The following is a 14,671-nucleotide window of genomic DNA, read 5'->3' as shown; positions in this document are numbered from 1 at the left end:
CCACCTCCTTCAGTTATTAAAAGGATTTAAAAAAAATAAAAATAAAAGGCTTAAAGGAGTCATGCAAAGCCTTTAGAATAGCCCAAGCACACAGTAGGTATTTGAACGTGTTGACTGTTATCTTATTCCTTCGCGTTTCTCCGCATCATGGTCTCACGACAAGCAATCTCCTGATGGACCACTTTCCCCTCCTGGGAGCCCTGACAGAGAAGAAGGTGACCTCCTCTGAGGCAGGGAGGAAGGAGGAAGGCACTACCAGGTACGAAAGGTTCCAGTGAGGCACTTGGTTTCTTCACAGTTGTGTGTACCAGCCGTGGTCTGGCTGCTTCCCATTCTCTGCTCATAGGATGGTCTTGGGAATGTCAGGCCCCAAGGAGCTGTTTGTAAAAACTGCACGTGCTCCTCCAGAAATACAGATTCTGAAAGGCAGTGAGCCCTGCCCTGTGAGACCCCCTCAGAGGCTGGCTCACGGCCTCTTCGGTGCACACACTGTCCTGATCTTCCAAGCAAGCCAGGTCCCTACATGCCTCCCTGCATGGTTCACAGGGAGCCTTCTGGAAAAAACGGCCTATATTCTTGGTTTCCAAGTGCCAATCCTAACTTGACCAGAATCCCCCAGAGGGGCGCCTGGGTGGTTCAGTGGGTTAAAGCCTCTGCCTTCAGCTCAGGTCATGATCCTGGGGTCCTGGGATCAAGCCTCGCATGGGGCTCTCTGCTCAGCAGGGAGCCTGCTTCTCCCTCTCTCTCTGCCTGCCTCTCTGGCTACCTGTGATCTGTCTGTCAAATAAATAAATAAATCTTTAAAAAAATAAAATCCCCCAGAAAGCCGATCCCTCGGCTCATCCACCACAGATTCTGACTCAGTGGGACTGAGGGGGACACAGGAATTTGTGTGCTTGTGTAAGTTTGTGGGGTAATTTCATCCTGCAGCCATGTTTGGAACCAAACTTCCCCTCTCCCCTCCGCGGCCCTTGTCAGTTGGGCTTCAGCTCTCGCCTTACAGTTTGATGCTCCTCTTGGAGGTGTCTACGGAATCACCTTCCAGGGAGGAAGTCCAGCAGACCTTTAAAAATGCTGGGCCCCCTGATTTCTAGGAAATATGTGGCCGAGACGACAAGGCTCTCCATCTTCGCACCCTCTCTCGCCTGCCTTGGTTCTTGGGCCAGCGCCGTTGCTGGTCTGACGGCTCCTGAGCCTTCTAAATGCTTCTCTTCTCAGGGACTCTCCCTGGGAGGTCAGCCATACTCGTAATGTAGTTTACACTTCTTGTGCTCACGGCTTTCAGTTCCATTTCCACTCCCGGACCTCCATATTCATAGATCTCCCGGTACCACCAGACGTCTCTGCTTGGGGTTGGTGGCGGAGACTGTCACCTGGCCCTCAGCCTCCATTCTCTGTTCTTCTGTTCAGTAATAGAACCTCCCGAGGTTAAGCCGGGCACATCAAGTCCGTTTGCTGGCCTCCCCTGAAGCAAGGTATGGCCGCGCGACGGGGGCTGAGCCCGGGGGCACAGGGGGAACTGGTATATGCAACGCCGAGCCACCTTTCTAAGGACAAAGCTCCTTCCCTTTCCAGCGGCCCCACAGCAGCTGTGGACCCACAGATAGAAGCTTCACGTGGGAGAGGTCAGAGATTCGATCTCTTTTGACTTCAGTAAGAGGGAAATAAACACTTCTTTTATTGAAACCATGACTATTGGGCCTCTTTGCTCATTAACACAGTGTTTCATCAACACCTCGAACTAAAGAGTCTCAAACTAAAAAATCCTCTTCCTCCCACGAACCAGCTAAAACCAGCTAATGATCTCCCTACCCTTAAAAGAAAATGACTGAGGGGGCGTCTGGGTGGCTCAGTCAGCTGAATGTCTGACTCTTGATTTTGGGTCGGAGCCCGATCTCAGGGTTGTGAGATCGAGCCCCATATCGGGCTCTGTGTTGGGTGTGGAGCCTGCTTCAGATTCTCTCTCTCCTGGGGTGCCTGGGGGGCTCAGTTAAGCGTCTGCCTTCGACTCAAGTCATGAGCCCAGGTCCTGGGATCGAGTCCCACATCGGGCTCCTTGCTCAGCGGGGAGCCTGCTTCTCCCTCTGCCTGCTGCTCCCCCTCCTTGGGCTCTTTCTCTGACAAATAAATAAATAAAACCTAAGGGGGGGAAAAGATTCTCTCTCTCTCTCTCCCTCTGCCCCCCTGCTCTTAAAAAAATATATAAAAAAAAATGACTAGGGACAAATACAGGAGGTCCCCAGAGAAGGCTGAATACCAGGCAACAGGGGTCAGCAGACGTACGGCTCAGCCTGAACCGAGGAAAGTTGTATTAACGCTTGTCGGTCCATTTGACCAAGGCCCCTCCGGCTGTGCGTCAAACGTACCTGCTCTTGGTTGAGCTGACGACAGACATGGGATGGTTGATGTCATCCTTCACCACCATAATGTTGTTCTGGGGACAGAGCAGAGGAAGCAGGTTGCCCACTCCTCCCCCTTCAAGTCCTCAGGCGCCTTTCCGCCTCCGGCCCCCCTCCCCTCCCCTGCAGCAGGCCCCTCGGCGAAGGAGCAGGCCACAGAGCTCGGGCTTCGAGGAGATGGAGAACTCACTTTGTATTTGCGGAGTATTGAGGAGTGATTCATGATCCGGTCTGTGTCCGCTGCGTCCCGGGGCACCACCACGATCCCGAAGTCCCCGACGATCACCTCCATCTGCAAACGCAGAGAGCGACCTCTGGTGAGACCACGCCGCCAGCTAGCTACTTAGCAGGTGGACTGGTCTGCCCTGTGGAAGGCCACGCTCTGGTGCTAAGCTTGCCTTCTCGGCCCTACCAGTCAGCTCTTTCGGGTAACAACCTTCACCGTGTCAGGAACGAGTGGGGACTTCGCCTGCCACCACAGAAGACGGTTCACAAATACTTCTGGACGGAAGGAACAAACGTGCTCCTGCGTGTCTGGGCGAGATCGCCAATTCCTAAGGCTCTGGCTGGGTCCACTGTGACGAAGAAGGACAGGAATGACACACAGTCCTCACATGGCAGACACCCTCCAGGTGACACGGGTCCCGCTGCCCAGCAGGTGTACCCCAGCTCCCAGCCGGACGCCTGAGGAGGGCTGGATGCTCCCCGGCTCAGCCATGTCAGAGCTGCCGGGGACGCAAGCGTGACAAAGAGCACAGAAGGGCCTGGAACACCCGTGTGCCCATGGGCAGTGATCGGAAGAGGACTATGGGGTCACTTTTGAGATCAGCCTCTGATCCATGCTTGCTGCCCTAATGAGAAATAAAACCTTTTCATGAAGAAAAAAATGATTTTTTTTCTGGTTATACACAGAGTACAAGCTTGGGAAATTCAGGGGGAAAAAAACAATCACGATCATACAATCCAGATAAACTATCTTTACGTGGTGCATTCTGTCCACGGTTTCCTTCTCTACAAATAAGTGTGTATAACTACAAGTGGGTTACACTGAAAAAGTAATCATTTTATCTGTATTTTTTATTTAGCATTTTTTATTAGCACTTATTTAGCATTTTTGTCACGGTCTGATTATTTCATTGTACTATGATATACATGATATATTAAACCAATCTCACAGAATGTGTACAGTTACTTCTGATTTTTTGCAAGTATACATAACACTTTGTTGAAGATCTTTATGCATAAATCTTTTGCCACATCTTTGACTATTTCCTTAGGATAAGAAGTAAAATAATTAGATGAAACGATATACACTGAACGGATTTCAAAATCTTAAGGCTTATTACCAAGTTGCTTTCTGGAAACTCGTGCCAATTTTTATTTTCAAAAAGCCTGAAAGTTATGGCATTTAATAGACTTGGATCTTGCCCAGGCATATTGCTGTTTAGATCTTGCCAATTAAGGATCCCAGATGGGGAGAGAAGGGAGGGGGAGACAGGTTACTTCTAAGCAGGGCAGCTCCTTGTGCAAGACGTGCTCCAGTTACAAGGGACCCAGGTCTTTCCTCTAATCAGTGCCACAAAAACAGACATTAGGGAGCACTGGGCCACTTCTTCTGTATCAGACAATTTCGATACGAGCAGAATCCCACTTCTCAGTCTCATTCACTGATTCTGTTCGCGTACGTCTGTGTGCGCTCAGGCACGTGTACACATGCCCTTGGGTGTTTCCAGCCACCTTTCCCCTACTTCTGCCATTGCTCACAACCGGGGCTAGAGCGCAGCAGGAGCGACACAGAAAGCTGGTGGAAGGTGCCCTAGGAGGGAAGCTGCGGAGAGAAGTTAGAAGCTAGGTAGCGGGTATCAGAGTCCCCACCGGATCGTGTCATTTGTTAGGGACACAGCATTATGGGATGAGCTGCAGCTGTCGGTCGTGCTCGGCGGGGGCAAACCTGCGCCAAGCATTTGTCCTGGAAACCAGGAATGTCAGGGAGAGGCCGGGCCAGGCGCTGGAGGTAGACCCAGCTCCTCCCTCCACAGCTTTCAAGTATTGCGCTGGGACACACGGCTTAGAAGGTCACCAAGGCACTGGTTCCCAAACCTGGCGGAGCATTAGAATCCCCTGGGGAGCTTTCAACACTCTCGAAGCCCAGCTCACACCCCAGAACAGTGACATGAGAATCTCTGAGAATGGGACCCAGGCAGCAATAGTTTTGTTTTTTGTTTTTTAATTTCCCAGGAGATTCCAATATGCAACCAGCTTGAGGACCAGGGGTCTAAGCGCTGCTTAAAACTCCAGGGGAAGTGGTGGGCTGCAGAAAGAGAAATGAAAAGGGAGAGGAGAGGGAGAAGTGAGAGGGGAGGGAGAAGGAGACGAGGGGAGGGAATCTATCCAAGCTGGTAGACACGAATGTTCCTCAACTGCCTGTCTCACCAGAAGACTCGAGATGCCTGGTGCACGTGGCCTCATGCAGGGTCTGCCTTCGGTTTGATTCCGAGAACTTGGCAGATGTTCCGTAAGCGATGAGTGAAATACGGGGGCTAGTTAAAGGGAGGCTTCTCGTTAAAGCATGAAAACAGTGGTTCAGACTGCAGTCCGGCCTCACCGGGGAAGTCACCCTATGGGTAACATGAGTGCAGCTGGTGCTTTCCACGCAGGAACGAATGATCTGAGCATCCAATCAATAAGAGTTCCAGCGGGCTCAGTGGGTGGCAAGCAGAGGGAGACCTTGCTGCCTACCTAAGATGTTTTCTTTTCCCAGAAGCAGGTGACAGGCTTGCCCCCCGGGAATCGCAGATGGAACGAGGGAGGTGGGGTCTACAGGACAAGACACAGAACTTAACCACATCCGAGCTGCATGTCTGCAGGAGTTTGGGTTGGGGACAGCAGATCTTTCTGCCCCTTTGCCTAGATCCTAGGACACTGGGCTTGATTTCCGTGCTAGAAGGTATTTGGGTGTGTGTGTGTGTGTGTCTGGGGTGGGGAGAGATGCCATGTGCTAGAGTTGGTAAGGCGTGCCCTTGGTCCCATAGGTATCTATCTCACGCAGGGACTTAGCTGTCCTTCCAACCCCCCCACCAAACCCCATCTCCTGTCTTCACCTGGCCCCCAGGAAACTAGTGTCTTCTGGTTTCCTATCTCAGCACGTGCAATTTTTGCTCTCCTTGTGCTGGTTCTTTCTCATGTTCCTAACCTTGTGCCATTGGAGTCCCCCCCCCTTCAGTCCTTGGACCCCTGGGGTGAGCAGATTCCACGCTGAGCACAGAGCCAGACTCGGGGCTCGATCTTACGTCCCTGAGATCATGGCCTGAGCTGAAACCAAGAGTCAGAACCTTAACCGAACAAGCCATCCAGGCGCTCCTCTGTGAGACCTTAAGCCACCAGTCTGCAGCAACTGAAGATGAACTCATGCCCATCACCTCTCACTTAGATCACCCTGGTCTCCTTGCTCTTCTCTTGCCCTTTTCAGTCTATTCCCAACAGCCAGAGCGATAATATTAAAATAGATTGTGCTACTCCTGGTTCAAAAGTCTTTGCTTAAATGTCCCCTTCGCAGTGAGACCAGGCTTTTTCAAGTTGAGGGGCCAGGCATGCAGACGCACTTGAGATCCACACCTGCACAGCCCCTGCCCCTACCTGGGTTTTGCGCTCCTCCTTACCCTTCATGTCTGTCCAATAACTTATATATTTTCTTTGTCCAGCCTGACTTTTGTCTCTTTCTCTCCCTGCTATAAAGGTAACCTCCATGAAGGGAGGGAGATTTGTGTGTTTTGTTCACCGCTCTGTCCCCAGGGGACAAGGACCTGGTGGCTCATACGTGCTTAATCGGTGCTGTTGACAAAGGAGATCCCTTCCAAGTCTCGTCTGGCAGCTGTCGTCGAGGCATGAGCTGATACACTCTCCCTGTCTCGGGACCTGGAGACGAGCCCGCAGGACCTCATGGGAGCTCTGGGAGGCCCAAGGACGTTACTCAGAAGATAGACTCTCAGGCCCCATGACGAGTAGGGGGAAGCTTCCTTTGGCAGGTTCCCAGATTTGATCTGATTGGCGAGCAGAAGCACCTGGGGCAGCTTTAAAACCAGCCCCAAAAGGAGAGCCCCCAGACCTCCCCCACCGGGATTTTGATCCGACATGTCTAGGATGTGCTGGAGCCTCTGTCCTTACAAAGCTCCCTAATCCTTCTTCTGGGCACCAGCCTCTGGGGAATTGTTGCTTTCAATCACATGGGCAGTTGCCTAAGCTGCTAATTCTCTGGCTTGGTTTGGGATGAGGTCAAAATGAGATACTCGTAAGACAAGCCCCTTGGAGGATTCCAGCAAAAACGAGGACAAGGATGTCACCCTGTGCCCTGGGGAGTGTGGGGGGGTAGGGCGCTGGGGCGGACATGTGACCCCGGGAAACAGAGGGTTACTCAGGATCTCCTTGCCCACAGAGCCTGCAGGAGCGCACCCAGGCCCCTAGGACCGAGCTGTTATTCTGGTGTGAGGGGAGCCCTCCTCTCCCGCGTGTTCATGAAGAGTTGTTCATGAAGAGTTCTCCCCGAAGGTCTTGCCTCGGGGTGGGGAGGTGGGTGAGGAGCCGAGGGAGCAGAGCTGTTCCGCTTGGCAAGTCCTGTTCCTGACGCTGACCAGTATGAACCCATACTGCTCTGCCACAATTAGCGAGATTGGGTAGAGTTCCCCAACCCCTGCCCCCGCCGCCACCCAGCATACACTGGCCCTTTCAGTTGAGCTCTGGCAGGTCATGCGTGGGGTGGGGGTCTGTGACATGCATCCTGTTTCAGCTTCCTGCTCACAGGCACCGTGTTTTGATCATATCTTTTCATCCTCTGGTCAAAAGCTCCCCAGGGGAGGCAGGGGTGGGGATGGGAAGAGGAAGAGGGAGGGGGTGGACTCTGCTTCCCCAAATGTGGGGAATCTGAAGGAAGGATATGAGACATGTTGAGGGAGGAAGCAACTTGGCCTTGAGAGAGAGAACACTCATGAGGACCCAGGCGGCAGATCGGGAAGGAACGGGAAGTTATCATCATCTTTCCAGGAGGCTGAATTTCAAGATCTGCACTGTGGGAATTGCGGGATGCTCTGGGCTGGCGATGCCCTGTGCTCTTAGCCAGGTACTTTCCTGGGCACCAGGGACAGAGGGTTGAGCAAGACAGACGTGCTTCCTCTCTTGGATCAATCACTACCTAGGAGGAGGCATTAAACAAATGATTAATTATTTCAAGTGTGTCTGCTGCTCTGAAGGATAAGGGCAGGTTACTACCTTGTCGTGGCTAATGCCTTATAGTAACTGGTAAAAGTTTGGGCCGCATCTCATGGTGTACTTAAACTCTCCGATGGGCTAAGGTCCTCCACCCAAGGAGGAGATACTCTTTCATCCCACAATCTCATGGCAAATGGGGCATTCTCCTGGTGCTGCCAAATAAGACAGGCAAACCTAGTATACTCGTAGCGCTTACCTGCCAGGAGGGAGAGACCATAAACCAAAGTGTAAATAAGAATGCATGCGGGGGCATCTGGGTGGCTCAGTGGGTTAAAGCCTCTGCCTTCAGCTCAGATCATGATCTCAGGGTCCTGGAATCAAGCCCCGCATCGGGCTCTCTCCTTGGCAGGGAGGCTGCTTCCCTTCCTCTCTCTGCCTGCCTCTCTGCCTACTTGTGATAGCTGTCTGTCGAATAAATAAATAAAATCTTTAAAAAAAAAAAAAGAAAAGAAAAGAATGCATGCAGTGGAATTAAGTACAATATTGAGTATAAAACACAATGACCTTCAAGTTGAAACCCAAATGACAAGAAGGGGCCAGACACAAGGATATCTGGGGAAGAGCACTCCTAGTTAGGGCACACCTAATGCAAAGGCCCTGAGGTAGGAAAAACTATTAAAAAACAGAACAGAACAGAACAAAACAGGTAGGACTGAAGCACAGAGAAGTAGGAAAAATAGACGAGGACCAGCTCGAAGATGGGGTTCATTCCAGTTGCGAACAGAAGTCATTAGAGTGTTTTAAACAGAAGGTCTGACTTCCATTGACAGCAGGATCCAATATACACTGATTTACCCAGGCAAGCCTAAGTGGTTAGATCTTCTGTAAGATCATTCTGAAATCAGGATTCAGGATCCTGACCATGTCCCCCAGACCGTGTTCTCTTCTCCAGATGAGGATGTTCGGGAATGGACAAGGGACTATCGGTAAGGAGGGAAACAAACAGGTGTTAAGCCATCTGTTATGTGCCAAGCACAGTACTGGGAACTTTCCTGATTATTATACTTAACCCTTACGACAGTGGTCTTCTGACATATGGGCCTCAGTCCTCCCTTCACAGATAGGGAAATCAAGACTCAGTGAGATAGACTAGCTAGTTAGTGATTTGAACCCGCTCTGGTCTGCTTCAAAGGCTCTTTCTGACACATCAAACCCCTTCGAGATCTGTTTCTTCAGATTCACATTTTAGTGACTTGAAACTTTTTTGCGTTGAAAGAATTTTCTTTTTTCTCCCGGTTTGTCATGGGCTTCCTCCGTTCATTACTCCACATCGCCCCCTGGAGGATATAATTTTGTCTATGTCTAGCTGGGTTGCAAAAGGTGCCGGGAACGGTGTCCAGCAGAAGCCACACAGAGGGTTAGGGGCTTCTGAAATATGCCCCACCCATTTCAGCAAAAAAAAACCCCATCCTTGTTCTGGCCTCTGTCCCTCTCTGGAGGGAAAGCAAGGCAAGAGGTTAGTAGGACCAGCATTGAGAAAGTGGGAAGGCATTTCCAGAATGGCTCTCTTAAGTGCAAATAAATGATCCCTCAAAGGGGTTTCCCAGAGGAAATTACCCCCATTCCCATTTCCAGTTTGCGGGGTGTGGGAAGGCAAGAGATTCCAGACTCAGACAGAAGCTTGAAAACCAAACCAACAGTCTCTTTCACACGAGAACCAGAATCTTCCATGATAGGAGCTAAGCCTCCTTCCCTAGAGCCTGTAAATTCGACATTGGTTTTATCAGTGTGGGGGCCTAATCCCCTGGGGTGGAAGTGTCCACTGGGCTTCCTGGCTGGGGCTGGACTGTCTGATAAAAACCATCTGAGCCTAAAAGACCAAATGTTTGTTTTTGCTCTATGAGCCCTGGAGCCCTGGGATTTCTTCTGGAGAGGCTAGTGCCCCAGGCTCTTCCTTTGTTTATTTTCTTTGGTGGTTTTCCCATAGCTGGTAGATGTAGGAAGCAGTTAGCCCAAGGCTGGTTGGCTGGAAAGATGTAGGGTACAGCCAATTAGAGCCAGCCTGTGCAATGCTGGGTTTCAAGAAGTACAAAAAGAAAGAAAAAGAAAACACAATTTCCTTACCCGCCCATCTCTGGTGCCTCCCGTTCGGCCTTTAGATTTTCATTCCTTTGGGTTAATTATTGCCCCTTGCTCATTTGAAATGCAAATGCCATTTGAAAGCAGCTAATACATTTAATCATTAAACTGAATGATTTTGCCTGTTTGCTGAAAAGTCAAAAGCTTCTCACATAAAGACCAAGATAAACTATCTATTTCCACCAGCCAGAACCATATCCCCAGAACCTCTGATTCCCACCATTCCATCTTTCAGTCTTCTCTGCAACCGAAAAGCCCATCTTTCCACCCACTTACCCCAACCCTGTCCATTACTCAAAGCCCAGCTCAAGTGCTCCCCTCTTGCAACCTGCTATGAAATATATAAATTTCTCATTCTTCTCACTGTCTTTTATGGATGAGATCTGAAGGCTTGTGCCATCTCAGGAGTGTGCTAGGGGTTAACTGAGCTAATCCACGAGCAACACCCAAGTCTTTACTGTCTCTCTCCCCCACTAGAAAGCAAAGTGCACACAGTGGGAAGCTTTGTCTATTTTCCTCTCCCTGCTCAGTCAGCCCCAGAATAATGTCTGGCACTTGGTAGGTATTCAATGAATATTTAAAAACCAATAGATGAGTAACAGGCAACATTTTTTAGCGCTTGTTAGTTTCAGGAACTCTTCTAGTCCTCCTACAATTTTATTTTATGCACTATAAAAAACTAATATTAAAAAAGAGATATTTTTAGATTGCAAGTGCCTTAAGGACAAACAACGTGCTTGTGTTCATCCTGGGCTCGGAAACTCAGAAAGTATTAGCTGAAAGATTGACTGAAGGAAAGAATGCTGGAATCAGAATTAATTTGCAAGACCGCCTTCCATTATAATATGACGGACAAAGCCGCTGACAGCGTAAGAGCCCTAGACCACTGATTTTATCTGTGGGAGGGGAGTGAGTGTAACAGCTTCCGGCTTCAGCAGTGTGTGTCCATGGCTGACCCTTTCTCCTCTGGCCTTGACTTCCCACAGAGCCTGCTCCATGCTTGGATACCTGCTTCGGTGCTGGCGCCAGGATGCCGCACAGCAAAGATCAGGTCCCCTAGGGGAGACCAACTCTAATAAACACCCAGAGATGGTAAGGGCTGGCCCCTCTCCCCCAACCCCAATTGCTGATCTCCAGGGCTGGCCCAGGAGCCTGGGTCTTGACTGCTCTCAGGAATCAAGAATGAAAAAACCAACTGCCTGGCCACACAAGCAGCTCTTTTGTATCCCCTGGAGAGAATCTTGATGAATATGTATGGAATTTTCTCCCCCTGGAATGTAAGGGGAAGGGTGTGTCATTGGTCAGAGGAGGTCAGAATTCCTCGTGGGCTAATGGATCTTTGTGCCTAATAGGAAATGTCCAACGGATGAGTTAGGAGGTGGGGTTGTTCCTTTGGCTGTGATATGAGACTTCCGGATGGAGAGCACTGCTTCAGGAGTCCCGACTGCAAGAGCTAGATGGACTCCGGGGGAATTGGTGACCCTGCTGGAGAAAGCCCGCTGGGGGACAGACCAACTCAGCTGCTTCCCAGCCCGCTTGGAGCTTTCTCTACAGAAGGGTGGAGAGACTCCTGTTTCTCTCCAGACATGTCTGAACTAGTGTGGCTTCTCTCCTGAACATGGGAGGCTGGGGTGCGGGTCCAGAGCGTGTGACGTTCCCAAGGCGCTTTGCTCTTCTCCCCACCTCCTGTCTCCAGGCACAGGCAGATGCCGGGGTTTGGGCCCATGGTCACTAAACAGAGGTCTGTGGCCAACAAGCATCCCGTGGGCCATCGGGTAATGAAGAAACCTGGGAGAGAAACAGGTCTCATATACGTCACCCCTGGAAATCTCATGGTCAGGAACTGAAAACCCTAAAATGGAACCTTTCCAGGCAAACTCCAGATGGTAGAATTTTCTGGTAGGATAAGCAGGACTCACCGTGTACCTAGTCTTTAAAGTCCAACCTTCCTTTTCCAGACCCTGAGATCCACCCGCTCCCCAACAAGCACAGTGGAATCATCTGCTGAGTCACTAACTAGTTGTGTACTCCCTACATCCCCCTCTGCTCAGCCCAACCCTATTTCCAGCAGAGAACCAGACCCTGCTCTCTAATTTGCAGGGCAGAAAACGATGCAGTCAGTGGCTTTAAACTCACTGAAGAGATTTCACTACTAGATGTTTACGATGAGAGGAAATAGGAAAGACACCTTTCGAAAAGAAGAGGTTCCGTGTTCTCTGCTTCCCTCTCCCCTCCTTATCCCGCCTCCACACACACACACACAACTTCCACACTAGAAGGAAGCTAGAGGTCAGTGAAAACCACCCCTCTCCTCCCGCCCAGGCAGCACCCTAGGGGCAAAACCTCAGAAGAAAACGAGTCTTGGTGATCATGGATGGGTGTGGCCCAGCTGGGCTTCCAGACTTGGCCAGGGGCCCAGCAACACCCCACCACCTCCAAGTGCCCACGAATGTCCAGATAGAGACGGCGTCCGTGGGGACCCCAGTGAACTGATGGTCACGTTCAGGGCCCACAGAAGCCTTTCAGGTTCTGCTGGTCAGTAATACAATAATTGAGACTAACTTCCCATCGGCCCTGTGGAATAGATTTGGACTTGAATTTTAATTTGATTTAAATAAATCAAAGGTGATATTTCTAGCACACCTCTTTTGTGGGTTGAGATTCACACTCGTTATGTAAGGAAAGAGATCCTTGATTTTTTTTTCCCCCTCTACCTCAGGTGCCATGATTGTAAGGACCCCACAGATCGGCTGTGGGTTAAATCAGGGGCCAGAGCAACTGACTGAGTGGGAATGGGGCAGCAGATCCCTACCTAGACTCCGGAGAGCCTTTTGGAGTGAGCTTTGAGCCTCTGCTTTACCCAAACCCCTGCTGCCTGTGCTGGGAACTGGAATTCTTACCCCCAGACAGGAGAGTCCGGCCCCCTTGGCATGCTCTCTGGAGGAGCCAGGCTGGGCGCTCTTCAGTAACCAACCAAGGGGGAGCACCAGTGAGGGTCTCGCTCTCCCTCCACTGTCACAGTCCCAGTAAATCAACAGCTATTGGTTGCTCTAATTTTTTGTCTTAACCTGTGCTGTTATTTCAACACCAGAGCCCAACGGGAAGAGGAGAGCCCCGGGGCTCTTCTTCTTGGTCTTCAAATGTCCGATCTGACACCAGCAAGAGCGGCCATTTTGGAGAGAAGTCGGAGGACCTCAGGTCGGCACCTAACCAGGAGTGACAGAGAGGGACTGGCCGTGCTTCCAGGGCCCCAGATGCTCTTAAGTTTCAGGCTCCAGAGAGTGTGGGTGGGCCCCTGAGAGGGGGGGCCCTAGAGATCCCCTGCTCCTGTGAGTGCTCGTCCAGGCTGCCGCCCCAGGGGCTGACTTCATCCCTCCTGGACTGTCGGGGCCTGCGAGTGGGATGTGTCCCCTCCCCCACCGCCAGCTGCCCCCATCCCCGATTTGCCTAGATTCTTGAAAGAGCTCTGCGGAGATCTGGTACACAATTTCGGCCATCTTACTGTTTACTTTCACAGCACCACGTGAAGTAGAGAGGAAAGTAAAGGTTAATTAAGCCATTTCGTGCAGAACTGAAAGGAGGTTTAGAATTTCACCTGCAAGAAATGGTCCAGGGGTGGAGGTGAAAGGCCTACACAGCATAATTCACCTCTGGGGAACTCTCCCTCCCCTCCTGGTCCTCCCACAGCATGTTAGCGCTCACACCCTTCACCTAGAACATCTGTGTGTACGTCTATGAGTGTTTAGGTGAATTCACTTATGAACGTTTGTTGTGTGTAACTGTGTGTCGGGTACTAGGCTGGGCACTTCATATATACCATCTCATTTAACATCCCCCAAATCCTATGAGGTAGGCACTATTATTACACCCATTTTAGAGATGGGATAAACTGAGGCTCAAAATAGCTTTTGTCATGAGCTGTGTTTGAATAGAGTTGGAATCTGGAATCTGATCCTGAAGGTTCTCTCTCTCTCTCTCCAGAAGCGTACATACATGTACCTGAAAAAATTTCCTATGTACATGTCTTGCCACCTGATACTTGGGGGAACAGACTGTATTGCCTATTTTTGTAAATGTCAGAATGTGATAGATAACATGCTGTAGATTTTTAAAAGCACAACCAAGTTTACTACGTGATGTTAACTAAACTTGTGATAATATTTTGCAATATATACAGATTCTCAAATTATTGCAATGTACACCTTAAACGAATACTGTGTTACATATCAATTATATCTCAATAAACTGGAAACAAACTGAGGCCCAGACTGTTGAGTGATTTGTTTGGGGTCTCACAGCAAGTTAAAAAAAAAAAAAAGTACTAGGTCTGGAATTACTGCCTTGAGAACCCAGCTTGCATAGGGCTATGGAACTGGGGCAGTGGGTAGGGGGGCCTGGGTGTCTCAGTTGGTTAAGCGTCTGCCTTTGGCTCGTATCATGATCCCAGGGGCCTGAGATAGAGCCCCACATCAGGCTCCCTGCTCAGCAAGGAGTCTGCTTCTTTCTCTGCCTCTCTCTTGCTCACTCTTTTGCTCAAATAAATAAAAATCTTTTAAAAAAGTGGTGGAGCTATGGAATTGGGAACTAGCAATGGCTCAGGCTATGCAATGAATGAATTAATGAAAGAGCAAGAATGAACATGTAGACCAAGGGTGAGTAACTTATGAACGAGCTGCTTTAAGACCATCACCACCAGATCCGGCAACAAAAGATGTCCACTGAGCTTCTAAGTGGTGTAAGTTTAACTTCCTGTTTCTCTCTATCCCCAGTCAATTGCTAGACGGATTCTACTGACCTTCTGCCATGAATGCCTCCCCTCCTGACCCCTTTTTTCTTGGTGAGGGAATTCTAGGGTGGTATTTACTACCTCTTCAAAAGGAATCAAAGGAAAACAAACCACAATCTCAAAAGGCCACTGGGTTTTTTCTTAA

The 14,671-nt window shown here is 50.1% G+C and overlaps 1 protein-coding gene across 2 annotated transcripts in view; it reads right to left on the bottom strand.

Annotated features, from left to right (window-relative positions):
- Positions 1 to 14,671, bottom strand: part of NMNAT2 (nicotinamide nucleotide adenylyltransferase 2) — a 196,022-nt gene that overhangs the window by 5,503 nt on the left and 175,848 nt on the right. For both annotated transcript variants that reach the window (XM_045982765.1, XM_045982764.1), the window contains 2 exons: positions 2,590 to 2,691; positions 2,367 to 2,434 (listed from right to left, as the gene is read on the bottom strand). In XM_045982765.1, the coding sequence (XP_045838721.1) occupies positions 2,367 to 2,434; positions 2,590 to 2,691 (170 nt within the window). The remainder of the gene's footprint in view (positions 1 to 2,366; positions 2,435 to 2,589; positions 2,692 to 14,671) is intronic.

This window comes from Meles meles, chromosome 17, assembly GCF_922984935.1.
Source record: "Meles meles chromosome 17, mMelMel3.1 paternal haplotype, whole genome shotgun sequence".
Classification (NCBI taxonomy): Eukaryota; Metazoa; Chordata; class Mammalia; order Carnivora; family Mustelidae; genus Meles; species Meles meles.
The sequence above is the reverse complement of the archived record's forward strand: the minus strand, read 5'-3'. Positions and strand labels throughout refer to the sequence as shown.